The sequence below is a fragment of the Patagioenas fasciata genome, chromosome 6 (assembly GCF_037038585.1).
Source record: "Patagioenas fasciata isolate bPatFas1 chromosome 6, bPatFas1.hap1, whole genome shotgun sequence".
NCBI classification, from domain to species: domain Eukaryota; kingdom Metazoa; phylum Chordata; class Aves; order Columbiformes; family Columbidae; genus Patagioenas; species Patagioenas fasciata.
In genome coordinates, this window is record NC_092525.1 from 37679491 (window position 1) to 37698650 (window position 19160).

The 19160-nt window shown below is 40.3% G+C and overlaps 1 protein-coding gene across 10 annotated transcripts in view; it reads right to left on the reverse strand.

Annotated features, from left to right (window-relative positions):
• RC3H1 (ring finger and CCCH-type domains 1) overlaps positions 1-19160 on the reverse strand; it is a 61066-nt gene that overhangs the window by 9040 nt on the left and 32866 nt on the right. For 4 of the 10 annotated variants that reach the window (XM_065841733.2, XM_065841732.2, XM_071810563.1 and 1 more), the window contains exons 7-18: positions 18274-18406; positions 16639-16757; positions 14676-14788; positions 11349-11630; positions 10812-11029; positions 8979-9355; positions 7724-7855; positions 6988-7158; positions 4074-4284; positions 2908-2998; positions 2653-2788; positions 499-669 (exon numbers count right to left, since the gene is read on the reverse strand). In XM_065841733.2, coding sequence (XP_065697805.1) covers positions 499-669; positions 2653-2788; positions 2908-2998; positions 4074-4284; positions 6988-7158; positions 7724-7855; positions 8979-9355; positions 10812-11029; positions 11349-11630; positions 14676-14788; positions 16639-16757; positions 18274-18406 — 2154 coding nt within the window. The remainder of the gene's footprint in view (positions 1-498; positions 670-2652; positions 2789-2907; positions 2999-4073; positions 4285-6987; positions 7159-7723; positions 7856-8978; positions 9356-10811; positions 11030-11348; positions 11631-14675; positions 14789-16638; positions 16758-18273; positions 18407-19160) is intronic. The other 6 variants (XM_065841736.2, XM_065841735.2, XM_065841739.2 and 3 more) reach the window with 4 other exon arrangements.

Genomic DNA, 19160 nt, shown 5'->3' on the forward strand with positions numbered 1-19160 from the left:
TGATGAAGGCCTGTAAACTGGAGTCACATGTTGTAACCCGCAAAAGCCGTAAGACAAGAAAACAGACTCTGTAAGATACGCTCCTCCCCTCAGGACACAAGATTTCCTGAAAGGAAGGGATGATTCTTGTAACAACAAGCGAAGACCATAGACTGTAACAGCACACAGACTTCTGAACACTAGCCTGTACCTGCAGACAATGTTTTCTGTGTTAAAGCAGTTTATACAACTCATGGCACAGTGACCTTGGAGATGATTCACAGTTTTCACCAAATTCAGCACCACACTTATTTCCAAGTGGCAACAAAATAACAGCAGAATATTTTCAAGTGGCCAGAATTCGAATTCAAGTAATTCTCAGAAGGTTTTGAAGACTAAAGAGGTGAAGAGGGAGGCGGATGAGTCCAGCTGTGGTCATCCAGAGAACCTCTTTGGCAGGCTAAGAGGGCTGCACCACGGCTCTCCCTCTCTCTGCCTTCCCACCCCCACAGCACTCACCATGCTCAGCTCCCGGGTTCTCTTCCCAATTTCCCTTTCCACCTGGTGTAGCTCCAAGCTCAGCTGCTCACTTGAGATCATCCCAGGCCACTTGGGAGGCGGGGCTGGGGGCTGTGGTTGGCCTGCCAGGGTAGTCGCCTCCCTCTGCAACAGCAGCCTGTTACTAACAGCCTAAATGCATAAAGCCAAGCACATACACAACTGAGCACACAACAACCAAGCACAGAAAGAGCTCTACGCCATCATCGAGAGCATTGCTGCTTTGCAAAACTAAGGCCTTCTCTCTCCAGGTTTAACAACGTCCCAATCAAAATCACTTTCAAGGCAAGTTTTAGTATTTTTTTAATGCAAGTTTAAATATTTTTTACATGTAGACAAGTCTTTCACTTTTAAACAAGCAGTGTTAAATACCTTTTACTGTAATAAATTTGCATGGGTTTTCCCCATACACCTTTCCCTTCTCAAAACTAAGATTAAGCACATGAACAAAGCCATTATAGATCACAAAAGAGTAAAAGCAAATCTGCTGTTTTATTTTACAGTAGTAGAATTTATTAAATTCTACAGCAGAGCCAGTATTATTGCTAAACCATATAAAGTATCTCCATGGACATGGATGTCAGTATGTAAGCTCCCTGCTGGCCCAGATTAGAAAGCACAAGAACAGAGAGGGGCAAGTGACCACAGTGATTCCCAAACTGCAAGTTCCTAGCAGCCAACTCAAAGCAGTAACCACACCAGTCACTCCAAAAACTTGTTAGTATTTGGGAATCGGTTCCATAAGTGTGTGCTCTGCCTTTAAGCTACTACTCCACACAACAGAATGTCTGGTTGGTTTACAAGCAGAAATGCTCATTTGAGAAGAAAACCAAACAATCTAGTTCTTCACGCTCAGGCTGAATGAATTAAGAAATTGCTACAACCTTGTAGCAGGTAAATCAAGCCTCCTGAATTTCAAGTATCTACTTGCAGCTTTGAACACAAGACAGAAATTGAAAGCTGTTATTGCTCAAAATAACCAATGAGTTTTCAGAAATTCACATTATGGTAAAATCAAGGCTCAAAACTCAGACACGCAGGATTTACCACTGCCAAAATCACAATAATAATGAGCAGGAGAGGCAGACCACTTATGAGTTTTGCAACTTTTCAATACTCTTCGATTATGGCAAAGGCAGACATGCAAGATTTAAAACATTTTCTCCTCTTGACCCAAACAAGAGCACAAGAACACAAGTTATGTTTCAAGTAACTAAAAAATGCATACTGCTTGTAACTGCTGCTGTGACCTAAAACTGTGAGCTCTTACAATGAATCTGCAATAACCCTTCTCTGTAACACATGTTCTTCAGTAACCATCGTTTCAGCAGAAGCTGCTACCCAATACCTACAGCAATTTCTTCTGGGAAAACATTAATATGAATAGTTGCTGAGGTACAAAGAGTAGTTTTCTAGTAAATATTTACTGATTATTTTCCTAGGAGAAAACAACACCTAAAGCTTTTCTAAGACAATTCTTTCATTATGCTTTGACATGCGTCCTTCTGTGACTAACAAAATACAAAGATTCCAGCTCATTAATTCTTTTACAAATGGAGACTCCCATCTTTCCTCATGTCACAACTACATTTTTTCCTAGGCAAGGAGACAAAATATTAAAGTTAAGTTTTTTAAGCTAAATATCTTAAGCTTTTCTTTTCTTGCATCTTGTGACTTGCACTACTTAGAGATAAAGAGGTACAACACAAAGCCAAACATGAAACAGATGAAGATCTCAGCTTTCTGTACGTAAAAATCAGACATTTTTCAATGGCAGCAAAGCCAAGAGGAACAGGTGTCTACACCACACGTTTGTCTCTGAGTTAAGGGAAGAACAGAGGGGCCAGTAAGTGAGAGAGAGAATAAAAGCAAAGAGAAACGTGCACAGAGCACAGATTCAAGTATGGTGTTGATCTGCACGTGAAGAGCAGGGAAGTTTCTGGTGCTACGCAGAGAGGTTTACACTTGCACCATAGCCCTGATGCCCAGCGTCACAGAATTGTTACTGGTTATCCTTATAGTCTGAGAAAGATCATCAACACATGAAAAGCAGCTTTACTGGCTTCATCTCTCTCCATACCACCCCTCACCGCTCTTCCAGATGTCGGTACCAACCTCTAGTCCTCGCATTTGTGTCTGCTGGCTAATCTGATGGTCTACTTGCTGCAGCTCCATGCGCAGCTGCTGCTCTCGTTCAGCTGAGGGCAACTGTTTCCCATGACCAGCCACATCTGACATGGACAGTCTCTCCCTTTGGGATCAGAAAAGCAAAAAATAATTAGATTAAAACAAAAACAACTTGGTTCAGCTTGCACAGAAAGAAAGAAAAGAAATTTAAGAAAAGGCAAAGGAAAAATAAAACAATTCTACCTGTCATTGAAACGTCCCTGAGAAGGTATATTTTGATGAGGAGAATATGGAGAGCCTCCCCAGCCACTGTGAGTTCCATAAGGATTGTAGTCTGCCAGTGAACAGAAAGAAAACCATATCACATTACTACAAAACTATCCTTTAAGTAGTTCAACCAACACACAGTACTGGACAGAAATTAAAGAATAACCAGAAACATCATCCCCCTAAGAATGCGGATGTCTAGCATTTCTTCCGCTGCAACAAACGCAAAAATACTACGTGTTACCAGTCTCACATGCACAATGCACGACTCTTCCTACACATCCAACAAGATTTGCTACAGCCTTCCAGAGTCCAGATTGGGAAGGAGTTCAGGCACTCAGGGAGACAGGGACTAAAAACAAGCTTACAGCTGCCATGAGAGCAATTACTTAAGTTGCTAAAAGACTCACGAGTTGATTAATAATTGTGAGACACCTAGTCAACACCAGTTCGAAGATTAAGCTATCAGGAAAGCTAGAGTTCTACCTCTGACAGAGTCTAGAAAGTTACTGCTTGAATTAAGCAAATCACTTTTTGTTTTGTTTCCAGCAGTTTGCTGAAAAAATCTAGAAGGAAGTTTGGGGAGAATATAATTAAGTATTTTCTTAACATGATTCAGTGCACCTCAAGAAAGAGATTACTTTTGGAATAAGACATACAGCCACACTATACATGTGATTAAAAACCAGATGTGTAGAGAACAAACCACTCCTACTCTGCTTGCTTTGCCTAACAGTACATAAAACAATGGCCGTACTAAGCTCGCAGCAGCAACTACCCATAAAGTAGGAGTGCAGTGCAGTACTCTGTTATGACAGTTTTGCATTATATATTTGAGAAAGTGGATTCTATTACAACAGATTTAAAAGAACCCTCATCTCAGAGGGATCAGCAGAACAAAACTTTTTCTAAACAGCAACAAACAACACTACACATGCAAAACCTGTCCTTAGAGCAGGAAGCAGTGGCAGCCTTTTTCTTCAGGTTTCTCAGTGTAGCCCTATCTGGAGTTATTTTTAGTGGCATAACATACATTTTTAGATTTCTGAAACTAGAATTAAGTTTACAGGGGTTGTCTTCAATTTGTACTACGCTGTATAGCACTGAAGAAAAATTGCAAAATCCAAGAGCACACACCGTACCTGAAATGATCGATTTGGTGGTAGCTCCCTGAACCGCCATGGCCGGCATGGGACCTGAATTCTGGTACATCGCTTTGGAGGTACGAGAGATGGCCCCAAATCTCGACACAGTTGGCCGGTCTCCAAATGGAATGAGGTCATCGTCACCAGTCTCTGCCGCTCTCCTCTGCATGTCTAATCGCTGGTCACGCATGGCTTTACTATCCACATTCTAGCCAAGATACAGAAGAGGCAGTCAAAAAAACTTACTCAGAAGAAAACCAAAAACCCACATTCCTTTTACAACAAGCTGGTACCAGTACAGTAAATCTCTCTTGTATTCTCTATTCCCTTCATTCTTCAACTAGTCTTCCTATTTTTTTCAGTTTGTAACTCCACTGTTGATGTCTCTTTAACGGTGTAACTTAAGATGATCATTACTATCACCACTGTGAAACACTTGCATAATTGTGAACAAGTCTAAGAGAAGGGAGCAACAGCAAATGGAAATTAAGACAGAAAATCTAATGGGACAGAAGGGGAAAAAAACCTGCAGAATAAAAGAAGAGATCAGCAGACACCTCTGAGGAACACATACTTCTTTCAAAGTCCAAAAGAAATTTATCTGAAGGTCAGCGTTAAGAACCATAACACCTACCAGCCTAGAGACGACTCGAACTGCTTGTAACATCCTGGTTTCTAACTCAGCTTCAGATTGGGTTAGCAAACAAACAGATGAAATATTTTCTCTCTACTCAAAGAAGTTTGCCAAGCCGTCACAAAGGAAAAGATGTGCACGTAAAACAAGTTGGATTTAGCAGGATAAGTCAATTTGACTTAAATTACTTAAAAGAATAAACAACAGGTTATCGTAAAGATTCCTAACAAAACTTTTCCTGAGCTAAAGTTAGGCCAGTTATGGGACAAGTCACCTGGAGTAACTTAAACACAAGTCAGTGTGTTGTTACCAAGAATAAAAATGTATTTAAAAAAGCTTCCTCAACACAAAAGAAACACACAAAAAAATTACACTCCCCTCAAATAATCACCACATCCAGATAAACACAAAACATTAGCAGAAATAAACAGACTCACTAAGAAAAAGTGCTTAGTTAAATGGGAAAGCTATCTGCTGGCTGCCAGAAAACGTAACACAGTAAGAATTGCCAAAAATCAAGTTAAGACTTCGCTAAAGAAATGAAACTGTAGCACAGTGCTATGTACAGCAGAAAGAATAAGGTAAGTGGGGCTACAACACAAAGAGGACTGGCTGAAAGCCAAACACTTCAGTATGGTCCAAAATTAAAACTCCGTAAGCTTTCAGTGAGGATAAAGGATTGCTAGAAACAGACAAAATAACAGAGCTAGGGCAGGAATAAAGGGGTGAAATGGCTCACAACTGAGGTGGAAGTTAAGAAATGCAATGTATTGAAACTGGAAAAGGCATTAGACAGCATCTACTTCAGAATTCCGAAACAAAATGACATTTTGATCTCAAGTCTCTAGGATGCTAGCAATAATTGTCATTTATTTCTGTTTACTTAGTGGGGGTCTAAGAATGTAGTGAAGTTGCAATGCCATCTGCATAAAATCCAGCATTATGCACTCTCAGATGATACTATTCTTATGCTTGAAAAAAAGAATATCTTATGAACAACAAAAAAAGGAAGAATTAGTTCACTTGCCATCTGCACTGAAGGTCTCCTGAGAATTTTTTCCTGTGAGGAGAGAAAAACTGAAGCGCAGCAGAGATCCTATTCACTTACCCAAAAACTAGCTCTGGGGCAGAAGAATGCTTTGTTTAGCAATGAAAAAGGAGGCTGCTTCTCCAGAACCCTATTACCTCTCTTAATTGAGTTCCAGTTTGTTTGCACGGTTTTCTAGCAGCAGGGATGAAAGATGAGAGCTGTTTGCTGGTTCCTGAATGCTGCCACTTGGACAGCAATAAGCTGATTCTGAATAATCTCAGTACTTCCCCAGGTCAAATGTGACAGTGTTGTGACTCAGAGCAAACACACTGCGTAGGACAGAGAGCAAAAGGAGATGTAAAAACTTAAAGATGAAGATAAGATGCCTTCTCTTGCTCTGCTTTTCCTGGGAGAAAGCATCCTTTTTGCTCCCATTTAACCTAGTGCCATCAAGGTCTTACAGGAAAGCAATTCAGTGGATGGAAAAACAGATGCATTTAATTCCAAAGATGCAGAGGGGAAGCAGGGAAGCCTGTCTGTGGGCTCACGGAAGCTGAACAGAAAAATCCTGTGATTTAGTTCAGGGGTTGCAACAGGTGAGCACATGTCCACGGAAGAACAAATTCTGGACAGAAATTCCTTACTCCTCTCCTTATTGGCCAAAGGTCACCATGACAGTGATGATATATAAACAAAAGATGCTACAACTCTTTTGCAGATGGGAGGTGAAGAAGAAAAACAGATGCATCTTTGTAAAACAGTCCCTCAGACTAAGCAGTCCTCTCTCTTTAAGACTTCAATGTCTTCCTACTTGATGTGCTACCAGCACACTTCTTGCTGTCAAGTGATGCTTGAATGTTAGGAAGAAACAGAATAGTGGTGGTATTTCAGAATTCTGGTTTTTTGGGTTTTTTTTCTTACATTCATGATGGCCAATGATGACACCCTTCCTTTTGCAGCACTTACCTAGCAAAAATGCAGTAGCAAAAAATAAGACCACAGCCATGGCTTCAAAAAAGGGCAGCACAGAGTTAGATCCAAGTTTTGGGTATTCTTGCGGTCACAAATCACAAAGAGCCCTTCAAGTAAAAACCAGTGAAGTACTCTGCAAGCTTGCAAATGCATTCTGTGACTGTAACACACTTCTGAGCATAAATACAAGCATTGCCATCATCCTGGAAAACAAAGAGTCCCTCCCAAGACAGAAGTACCAGCTTTTCTGCCGAGCTCCCCTAATCACTACATACCGCCATCTCCACACTCCTTGCTGCCACGACATCTTTGGGTTTTGCATCTTTGGTTCCAATATAGGAGCCGATGGTGTCACAGGACCAGGGAGAGTACTGGCTATAGTCGTTTCCTTTGTATTTCCCAGCTACCTTCAGGTCTTCATCCAAGTACTGTACAAAAACAAAAATCTGGTTCTGTAAGTGAAGGGAAGAAGCAGCTTCGCAGCCACCACTACATAGCTCAACAACTTGAAGAAAAGCACCACCAGGATTATTTTTTTATCAGATACATCACCATTTGGAATTTGGCCACAGCAAGCATGAAATGCGTCAAATTCTGATCACCTGGCTATGCTCCCAGTGCTGACTGTTCACTTGGCCAGTATGAAAGTGATATTTTGACCTTGGTTAAAAAAAATAAACCTCTATCGTGCTGTTACTTAACTCTAAACATGTCAGGAACGAATGAAGCAAAGTCCACTGCGCATGAAGACTGACTACAATTAATAATGGCTCCAAACTAATTCTCTTGGTTGCACCAAGAGCAGATAGCTTAGGATCAGCGGTAGATCAGAGAGCCAACAGCCAGTCAAGAGGCTGGAGACTGCACTATAAGGACTTCCCAAAGTCCTACCCCTCCGCCATGTGCCAACACTGTACTGTTCTAATTTCCGTGTTGTCTTCACCTATCATGAAAACACTAAGTATTTTCTAAACATGCTAGGAAGTCACATTTTTGTCAAAATATGCTTACCTCCTCAGAATGAAAGGGGTGAGGCAAAGTTGGTGATGGTGCAAAAGGAGGTGGAGAAATCACCTTCCTCTCTTCTAGCTGGGCCATGATCTCTTTTCTTCGTCGGTGAAGTTCATCCAGGCTGGGATGAGGCTGAAACAAAGACAGACATACCTTAAAAAACATGGCAACCATATACTGCAATAAAAGGAAAAACAATGAATAGACAGTATCAGTACAATAATAACTAATCACTTTGTTGAAATCTATGTGTTAACTTTTATGTTTAACATAGGACGTGCACATTCCTACACTGGTCAGCGTTAGTTCAAGACATCCCAAGGGCAGGGAATGTTAATTGCCTAAAACTGATTAGATCCTCAACTAACTCAGTGTTTCTAACTTTAATACTACTTATCTTTTAACTCACAGGTAGCTCAATGTGACCCTGCGTTCCAGCTTGGCAAAGTTTCCACTGGAACATGTTCCAGCACGGCAAGTGTCCATTTTAGTCATATGGGGAAAAGTGTTAGAACTCTACAAATCATAACCTAGTACCAGTTAGTTTGCATTTATTATTCATTTCGCAATAGAATTAAATATCCCATAAATATGTTAAACTCAAAACCAATACATCTGTGAGCTACATGAAAAATGCTTCCTGGACTCAGTAATACGATTCCTCTGAATGACAGCTACAGTCAAACTACTCTACAGGACTCAATTCCAGCTGGAGATCAACCCAAACAGGCTTGTACACTTCTAGGAACACCCTCCAGTTGGCAAGTCTTAAAAGGAAAGAAAATTTGGAAGAGTAGAAATTTTATCTCCTTTATCAAGGGATGTATGTTCACATATTTATTTACTTAGGCACGGAGATGGTCAGTCACAGATGGGCAGCACAAGAACGCACATGTGACCATATGCCCACACTGTAAATAAGAGAGTGGTCCTCTCCAGAATAATCTTTGTTGGAGAAGTCAGGGCCATATGTGACTTCCAAAATTAATTATAATGCTTTTCTACTCTGAGCACTAAGTAGCAGCCCACTTTTTTACATTTTAACTTCATTGTAAGTGCAGAGTTGACCAGTAACTAAGCTGCCTGTTTATTAGCTTCAAATGCACCCTTCCTAAAAAATTCAAACTCCTATTTCCTCACAAAAAATATCACCTTACTGCAATTAAAAAATAATATATAATCAGTAGTTTATATAATCAAGTAGTTTATACTTCCTCTCTCAAACAACTACAAAAACACAATATAAAAGCCATACCCTGTGGCATGAAGGTCTGATCTGACCAAGATGAGGCGCCACTGGGCAATACCCCTCTGTTTGCTGGTATCTGTCTCTGGATTCAGGTACGTAGGGAGGTACGGCCACTGGTGGTATCTCGATGGGCACTGGGCTTCCTCGCACCATCTCCTCTCGCTGATACGGCTGGACCGGGGGATACACGCGACGGCTGTCGTAGTGCGGCGGATATATGGGCTGTCCCATAGGAGGGTACTGCTGCGGCTGTGTGTACTGGGGGCTCACCACACGATCCTGAAGGTAGGGTGGGTAATGGTCTAAATAAGGTGGCCCAGGTTCAGGAGCGGATGGAGGAGGTCGGACAAAGCGAGACATGGACTGAGTGGGATAGTAAACTCCTGAAACAAAGCAAGAGGAAAAAAACAAACAGATTCAAGAAAGTGATTAATCACAGCTCACAAAACACACTCATTTCAAACATTCCATTCTACAAGTATCATGAAAGAATGATAGAAATTAATTCCCATTTATTGTTTGCCCCCACTGTCTAACCTGTATTTCTACACAAAAATTAGCCACAAAAAAGCAAAATATGATCCAAAGCTCAAGTGGCACAGCTTAATTATCTAAATAAGATACCAGCAAGGTGTAAAGCTCACAGTTGCTGGAGAAGAGGTGGTGAGACTGAGCTTATCACTGGTGCCACAAAAATAGGAATAATTCACTAGAATGTCTCTGCAGATTGATAGTAATACTTTTAGCTAGACAAGACCTAAAAAGCAAACTGAAGATGAGCCTGTACATCTTTACCCATGCAGCCAAAAAATCCAATTTGTTTCAACATATCAGAGCCACTGCCTGTGTAAAAAAACTTGGATTCATTAGAATTTAAAATTATCTAAAGATTTGTTCTACCTCTTGAAGAACAGAAGGAAATTTCAGTACTGCGAATCAACAAACACTAAATTAATTATAATGCTTTTCTACTCTGCGATCACACCTCCTAGTTACCTGAAGATTTTAGTAATTTGTCTGGGCTCTCTGGATAATTTAGAACTATGCATTAATATGTGCTCATCATTAATAATGTGTGCATCAAATTTTGTGGACAACTCGGATCTCCATTTGCACACAATAATCAAATGTAAGCTTTTTTGCCTCAAAATGCTCTGCAACTTTCTCAAAAACTGTGGGTATGCGTGTCCTTCCTTTCTAGGGCTTTTTCTTCTTTCTACTTCTTTCAGTCTTCCATTCCTTACTTTTCTTTACTTCACTTTGTCATTTCTCTCTCCAACCTTATGTTGCATAAGAATCATTCTCTGTCTTTATGTATAACCATACCTTTTTGTTTTAATCCCCTTCAATATTCTTTCTCCACTTCATCTCTTTAGTATTTAGAACTTTTGATCTCATTTCCTTTCTTATGGTTTTTTTTTTTGTGCCCAGCCCTTCTCTTAATTGCACTTGTCTCTACCACCATGTGCATGCGCAGACATTTCTGGTACGCTCGTATGCTTTTCATTAAGGGTGTAAGTATTTTCACCCCTCACGCATAAACCCCTCTGCTTGTTAAGCCTTATTTCCATTTTCCCCAAGTCAAACTGAATTAAGGTTTACCATGTTACATCTCTGATTTAGCCTAGCTGGGAAGAACTGAAGAACAAATGATCTGCTACACTGGATGGATACAAACCTGTTTTCATATGAGTCCTCAGTCAAGACATAAAAATCCTACCATTTCCATTTTATTATGCCATCACCACGTTAGTGACTATAGTCCACATGACACGCAAGAAAACTCCAATTTTTAATGGCTATGAAGATGAAAGATAGAGAGTTTGGTCTCAAACTTACCTTGTTGGTAGGGCGCTGGCTCAAATGGTGGGGCAGCTCCTCTAGGATCTTGATAAAACATATCTGCTTGTGGAGTGTTATACAGCTGAGACCCTCGGGGTACCATGTGCAGCTGCTTGGCGACAGACACTGAAGGCAGATCTGCTGGGGCCCGAGCGGGCACAGGATGAGGGTTGACCGGTAAGGCAGAAATAGAGCTCTTGGGGACAGATTCCAGCCTAAAAAGTAGAGAGATGGTACCTCTCATTAAGGTCTGATATAGCACACTGTACTTCAAAAACACTGTTCTTCGTCTATATTCCAACTTCTGAATGCTTACATCACTTTCTCCAATTAAAATACAAGCAAAACAGGAAAGTAAAGCAGTTTAAAGTTTTAGCTTTAGTTTTTTACTCTCCTCTTTAATCACTTGGAAAAAAACACAACCAAAGAAAACCCCACTCTTGTTCTATTTCTTTTCTAGCAAATGGGTTTACTTTGTTTCTACTGCATATTTACACACATGACACTTTGAACAAGATGTAGGAAGACTCGTACAAGTCAGGGGGGGATCCAGGGGCACTGCTACTCAGATGGTCCATCTTCCCTGGCTTCAGAGCTGTTTCATAACTGGAGTCAGTCCCTCGAGAAATCAGTTGCGTCACCGTGCTGCCTGTTGACACAATTCCATTTGGCAGAGCAGGAGTTTTCCTACTGGGCAAGTCCACTCCCCCTTCCTCCGAGAGGATAGCTCCTGAGGGCAGGCCCACCTCGTTCAGCTGGCCCAGGGATGCGCTCAGGGGTCTTCTGGGAACCAGACGCTTGTTCATTTTACGGAATCTTCAGAAAAAGAAACCACACATCAAAAAATCAAACAAACAAAAAAAACACCTAACAGGAGTTGCATTTTTAATATTGTTTTCAAGTTCAAGTTTCCTAAGGGCTTGTGAGAAATTTATTGTATCTGTTGGACTACAACTTCACTGCTATTTGAACTGTTAAAAGGAGTTTCGAGCAGAAGAACAAGGATGGATTTTTAATGACAAGTACACCAAGAATTCACAGCTAAACTTCACACAGCGAGTTTAACATCTTATTTCCTGTACACAGATACATTTCAACTGTACAGAAGGAAACCAAAATAAAACATCACAAAATCTACCTGTAGCATCAGAAGCTTCAGAATAAGGATCACAGCCTATTGAAGTCTTTTTTAATGCAGACAAGAAACGAATAGCAGAAAATTTAAGTGACAAAAGATGAATAGATTCCCTTTTGCACCATTTGTCCAACAATAAGCCAAGTCAAGCCTTTATTGCCATGTCATATCTTTTAAAGCATGGTTTGTTAGGATTTGTTATTATACCAATAGGCAACTTAGAGCATTTGCATTGTTTATTAAATTATGTGATTGCAGAGATAAAAACTCTTAGACTAATTCCAAAAAAACTGCTTCTGGTAAGTCTGAACAAACACGAGCCTTTTAACTAATGTTCCACAAAAGTCAGCAGATTGACGGTACTGGACCAACAGAGAGCAAATTCCAGAGTTGAAGGTCCTCCCCTGAACATCCTGCCATTAGCGGAGGCACCAGAACGCAAGTGGGAGGGAATATTTGCAGGTCTGAGCGTTCCCACTGCTTAACATTGCAGAAGAGGCCACTTCCTATGCAAGAAGGTTTCAACAGGGTTGAAGCCAACATTTTTGTATCATACCTAACAAGCAAAGTGAGATGGTAACAGAGTAGGAAAGTAGACACATTATTGTAGAAAATTCAAAAAGGGGGCAGTTACACTCTATTACTGAATCTTCTTTATGTTCGCCCATATACACAGTGTTAATAGCAACACAGAGGCAAAAAGTTTTGTCTTTGTGTTTTTTTTGTTGTTGTTTTGTTTTTCAGATGTGACTGAGTATAGAGTAATCTTTACAAGCATCCCACTCAATACCCAAAGCAGTTTCTCCCTGCAAAGCAGCAGGAGGTTGGGAAACCACTGCCATGTTCTCCCTGCCAATTACTTCTGGACACCCACCTCCCACCAGGGGTCTAAAAGTACAGTGTCCGACGGCTCCTGACTCTCTGAATGCTTGCGCACATCTTGCAAGATGAGGAGGACAGATCATCCCTGCTCGTTCATCTGGTACGCAACAGTACACTCAGGAGAGACGAGTGCACATGTATTGACACCCATTCAATCAAAGGTGACAGGAAGAGTTTAAGTAGCACCCTCTGTAATAAAATATTTAGAATAAAAGTTGCACAGTGCTGCCCTCTGGATTTTTCAGGACAATTTTAGGAATCTTCGTTGCAGTCTCCACATGTGCAGGACATAAAAATAATGTAAAAATTTTAGAACTTGTTTATGCACACTAGGTCTTTGTCTTTTGCCAAGAGGGGAATCAGCTGCTGTTTAAGCAAGTCTAGATTCTAATTTGCTACCTAAGGCATTACCACACACTTCCCTGTAACCTTCCGGCAAACTTAAAGCTATATATAGAGATACAGGAAGTACATAAGAACTGCAATGCACATTAATCATACTAAACATTTTTAAAAGGGGAACACTAATGCAGTATCTACTCGAATTAAGCAAAGCTGAAAGGTACAAGGAAGAACTGGAACCCAAAGTGTGCCAACCACCTACAGAAACTGCTGCAACCTTCACCCTAAAACAACATCAATATTAAGGCACACAAGCCAGTCTGGATAAAACTGGCCTCCTCCACCTGCTGAGCTGACAAACAACCCTTCTTGATAGGTACAACTAGTTCAGGAGCACTAATACTGACCCCACCACCCTTGTTAACCATCCAAACCAGCGCTACCCATCTCCATTTTCTTAACATTATGACAAAAGGAAAAACCCCAACTGTTTCTGCAGAACACAACTATCAATGTCCTATTCTCTGCCCATTTGAATAACTGCCTTTGTCATCCTAATACCACGTGCTCCATTCTCTCCTTGTTTTGTCTATGCACTGCACACTGGCTATACAGCCCATGAACTGACACATTAATGCTTCAAGATTTCAATTATTAAGGAAAAAAGACAAGGCTGCATACCACTTCCAAATCTTGGAAGTTTTCTTCCAATTTAAAAAAGCGCCTTTTCTTTGACAGACATGAATTATTTTAGCCCAAGAAAAAAGTACCAAGTTATATACACTGCTTAAAATACATTGTATTTAACTCCAAAATTATCCGCTTTACTTAGAAAAAAAAATATACATATATATATTAAAACAACCTTCAGAACAGCAGCAGCTTGCTATAGGATAACTGAGTGTCCCCTCTAAATCTGTAATATATGTAACTTATTTACTGCAGACTTCATAAGACAACCATTTCAGCTCTTCCAAAATAGCTATAACCACTCTGAGGTTATGGAATGGGTGATCTGTCAAAAAGTTTCAAAGAACAAGCACTGCAGAAAGAAAACTCACGATGCTGGTTTTTAGCTCTCTGGATAGCCCTCACAGCACAGAAGAGGACCCCTATAGCTAGAAAACTGCCAGCAACCTACTTCTCATAGCTAAACATAAAGGCAAGATAAGAAACACATACAAATAAATGACCAAATGGATGCAAACAAGCATGTTTAGTTACACTTAAATAAGGAAAACTGCCCACTGCCAAAATCTCAACACTTGCATAAACAAACTTTCAGAGCTGCACGACTGCTCAATACAGCAAAACATACTATATTTAAGAATCAACAGTTCTTAAACTCAGGAGATAACTGTTATCAAGTTTTTCACATTATTTCTTGCTAACGTAACAGACAAGTTAGGTCTCCTCTCGCCATTCCCAGGTATGATAAATGACTCGCATGGAGAAGAGGAAACAAAGACCCGACTGACTTCCACCATAAGAGATACACCTACTTTTCCAGCTCCTCCTGCGAATGTGCGAAGGTGCAGCTGGCGCCCCGGGGGCATCCTCCTCGCTGTTTCATGTCTCGGCACATGTACGTCTTGTACTTGCTGTGCTGAGGAGGCTGAGAAGGTTAGAGAAACCAGGTGAGATACCTGAATGCAAGTGCACTTAACCAGGAGCTGAATGCAGCGTGATATTGAGAATTCCTTCAATTTAAACATTTCAGAAGTACCTTATGTGAAATAAAGGACTGGAGAAGTATTGGTGTTTAGTTCTTGAACAGAACTAATATATTCAAGAGTAGACATTTTGACAACTATCACCATCACTTTTTAACACGTTTTTATTCAAATTCCTTACTGGAACTTGACTGGAACACAGCTGTGTGTTTCAGGAAACAGTTAAGCGCACAAAACTGATACAGGCTGAATAAAATCACCACGCTTAATAAGAAACCACCAAGTATTCATCAAGCTTTGCAGTAGATTGAAAACAAATACAATTTAGTCAGTTACTTTTCCTTTGCCTCCTGTTAGTTCAAAGTGGCACGAGTATCCTTTTGATCTCTACAAGAGTCAAATTTCAAGAAGTTCCCTTTTACCCCGCTTTGGACTAAAAATCTCTTTAACTATCTATATAGCTGAGGATCAGCAGGGTATGGGTTGCCTTCTGTATTTTTCTTTGTTAAGTTTCCCAAGAAACAATGACTTACTGCGATCGTGCTGCCTGCGTGTACTCCCATTTGCCAGTCTCTCTAAGTAAATTCTGACAGAAGGCCAGAGGTGGGCCCAAAGACATTTAAGTTCCTACACTTTTTCATGGCAGAATTAAATCAGAGATTATACTGTATCAAAGCTCCCACTGAGGGAAATGTCTGTGAAAGAAAACTTAGCCAAAAGATATAAATCTGTAAGAAGCCATCCACAAAATGATTATTTAAAAATACCTACTATAATGAAAACAGGCTTTTGGCAGGGTGTACACATGCTGCACAGCTCTCTGCTGGCCTCTGCCGCCAGGCAGCAAAGCTCTGCCCAATTCTCACATGTCCCCTCTCCCACTTGTGAGACTTTGGGTTCCCTTCCAAGCGGCACAGTGTGTACCAGGTCTGGGCATTGGTCACCAGAACAAAAACCCTCAGTGTTTTTCCCATTTGTGTATTTCTGCTTCTTTTCCTTTTGCTGGTAACAGTGCTCATTATGAATTCCAGTGAATGCAGAAATAATTCACTCTGATTTTACGCCTGCCCCCCCTTTCTTTTTTGGTCAGAGAAAACCTTTCTACTAGTTCTGCCGCCTAAACCAGCTCTCCAAGAGGACGAGTGCCAAAGCAAGGGAGAGAGTGGGAATGTGTGATAGGCAGCTCTGTCTTTCAGCAGCAGTTCACATTATATCCACTTGGCTACATAACAAAATGAGATCAAAGGAACATGTGATAACTATGAGATAAGCATATATATATATATATATATTTAGCAACATAATCTCATTTCTGAAACAAAAAAAAACTTGTTTCAGGAACTTGGATTGCACCTCAATATTAAGCCTTCACACGTTTAAAACTTTACAGCACAGGTCTGCAAAAAAATTCATTAACACAGAGCCATCTGACTCAAGTGTCACATTAAAAGAGGCCCAAGAAAATTCCCCACAGATCACATTTCTAGGCACCTCAGCTTCTCTTCCCCACTCTCGCATCAGGAGGGTGGTTTATTCATTTCCCTACACTTGCAGCTGGATCAGTCTGTTTTCATTTTAGTGAGCTGTACAAATTAATGGAACAGGTATTGGAGGTTTGGGGTTTTGTCCTTTCGTGTTTGTTTTATTTTGATAAATACAACACAACAGTCATATTTTTAAATCAGCTCTTTGTCAAATCAAATCTCTCCATACAACATTAGTAAACCTCTACTCTTGGATATAGCCAATAAAATTTTAGGGGTAAGCACTTGCTAAATGATTTAGCTTTTACCTGTTGCTGATCTGTTCCTTTCTTGCTGTGATTCTGGATATAATCGACTAAGCCATGAACCACAGTCCTCACAGCAACTAGTCCATTTTCCAGTTGTTCCCATGTTGGAGGTGGGGCATCTATTGTACCAACAGCAAACAGAATATAAAAAGTCAGAAGGATTCTCCAAAATCAGGCACAAAGAAACCACCAGTATCACAAAACTTCACTCGACAACCAGAAAGATTTTATCATATGTGTGTGTCATTAGATAAAAAGCATTCAGCACCTTAATTTAGGGATATGTACCACTTAAAGAATAAAGCTATAGGCTCAAAATTGAACCACACGATGTATCAAAAGAGCCAGCAAGACTACGTCAAATTATCTCCTCCTACCACAACTATCATATCCTACAAAAACTCGTGAGTAAATGCATTGCACAAACTCTGCACATAACAAAAAGAACTGTGCTGAAAATCCCTCTTCGCACTCAAGGCTCCTGTAGGTAAAATCATTCTGTACAAATACCATCATCACTGGCCTAGATCACACGGGCACAGCCACTCAACAGCAACAAAAATTGATGCCTCTCAGAAAAGTGTCACAAGACAAATCTACACATCAGACCACAGCAGTGTGAAGAAGTTGCACAGCCTTAATTCTATAGCGGCACTTGTTCTTTCTAGCCAATTTACTTCTCTAATCATTTAATCTGTTCCAGCAGATGACACACTCACCACATGCCTACACACTCTGCTGCAAAACACAGGACCTCAAGTGCTTCAGCAAGCGCCTTTCAAGGTCTTTTGAACAGTTACATTCTATTCCACTCACAAGGACTACTTTCTTCCAGAGGCGCTTCAACTTTTCCACTATTAGTGACTTCCCCTTCCCAGACTGTCGTTCACACCCTTGCAGAATTACATATCAACAAGAAAAATACTCAGTTCCCTGGGATAACAAACCTTTCTTGTCTAGACTCATTTTTGCCCTGCTTCTGTCTGTTCAATTTATCCAAATTATACTTCGGAATCTGAAATTGTTTACACAGAACATGCCTTATGATTTTAAGCTGCTTTTAAAAGAGTCTTCTGAGCACAATATCTGCAGGCTAGAGACTTCAGACCAAAAAATTAATACATGGTACTTCCAGAACAAAGACATACAATTTTTAGGTAAGTTAACAGAAGTCCTTCATCTGCTAAGTGTTTTCTTGAAGATTTCCCCCAGTTTCTAAACAAATAGCGGTAGGTGTATTAAAAAAGGGAAAAGGAAGAAGCTAAGAGTGCTGCCGCTCCCCGCTATTAGCATTGCCAAAAATCAAGTACACATCATGTAAGCTCACAGGACTGTATGTATTCAGCATCCTCACCCATGCTCACTCAGTACTATCAAACAATGATGTTCTTTCTTCAGAGAAGTGGGGAAATTATTCCTGCCACACTTCTGAATCTAGTTCAGCTTCAGAATCATTCAGTTCCTCATCCAGATTACTGCTGTTCCCAGGCTGGTTACAAATAACACTCAAGAATCTTTAGTTTGAGTTCGAGAATGTTTCCTTCCACTTGATGAACAGCTTTCAACCCTTCAATAGTGTTAAGCTCCTCTTGCTGAACTGTAAGTTAATGGTTTTCATAGAACATCCAGATTTACCTGGACTGGGATCGATATTTGCCAAGAGCTCTAGGTGAGGTCGAAGACGATTCAGGTTAGCTGGATCTCCAGTCCTCTGAAGAGCAATAGTTAATTCCTGAACACTCTGTGCAAACGAGGCTGGGGTCTGCAACTTAAAAAAATTATAATAGTTAACTTTCTACAGGCAAAATAATCCTTATGGTTTCTGAAGGTTGTCGCATGAGCTCACAAGAGCCGTCTTCCAAAACTGGACTAAAACGTTTTTCACACAAGCCCCTTTCAGCACCTTTTTTAAAAATCCTTCTCCAGCATTAAAGGATGCACAACTCTAACATAACAAGGAAAAATACAGCTCTAAATAGACAAAACAAAGGGTGGTATTATTTCTAGTAATGTAACCTATTTCTTTTCTGCGTTGTGCTGGCACCCAGAAAAAAAAATACAGAATATTAAAAACCATTTAATTAAGATTTAAAGTCTAATCTCAAAACCAAGAGGTTTGCAACTTGCTCTAAACTGAGTACAGCAGACAATAAAGAGAAGATGGTTGGAGGATAAAGGTAGCTAGCAACATTCCAGTTACTAACATAGCATAATTTCAGTATTTAAAAATCCTTTCATTCTTCTCCCAAGATCCTTCAGGAGGTGTCTGGCAAGACACCTGAATTGGTGGGATAATGCACAAACACAGAGCAGACCAATCTTGAAACTGATCCTCCTGCACAGCTTTTGTAGTCATTCAACAATCTCACCTAATGCAGGCACTTACCTGTGAGTCCCTAATTTAAAAGCCCATTTATCTTAAGTTCCCTCTAAATGAAAAGAGACTGGGGCATTTCCAGAGGTCAAGTCATTTTAAGAAATACTTACTTCAGGTATAAACTAAGGGACTGATTTTCTTTTAA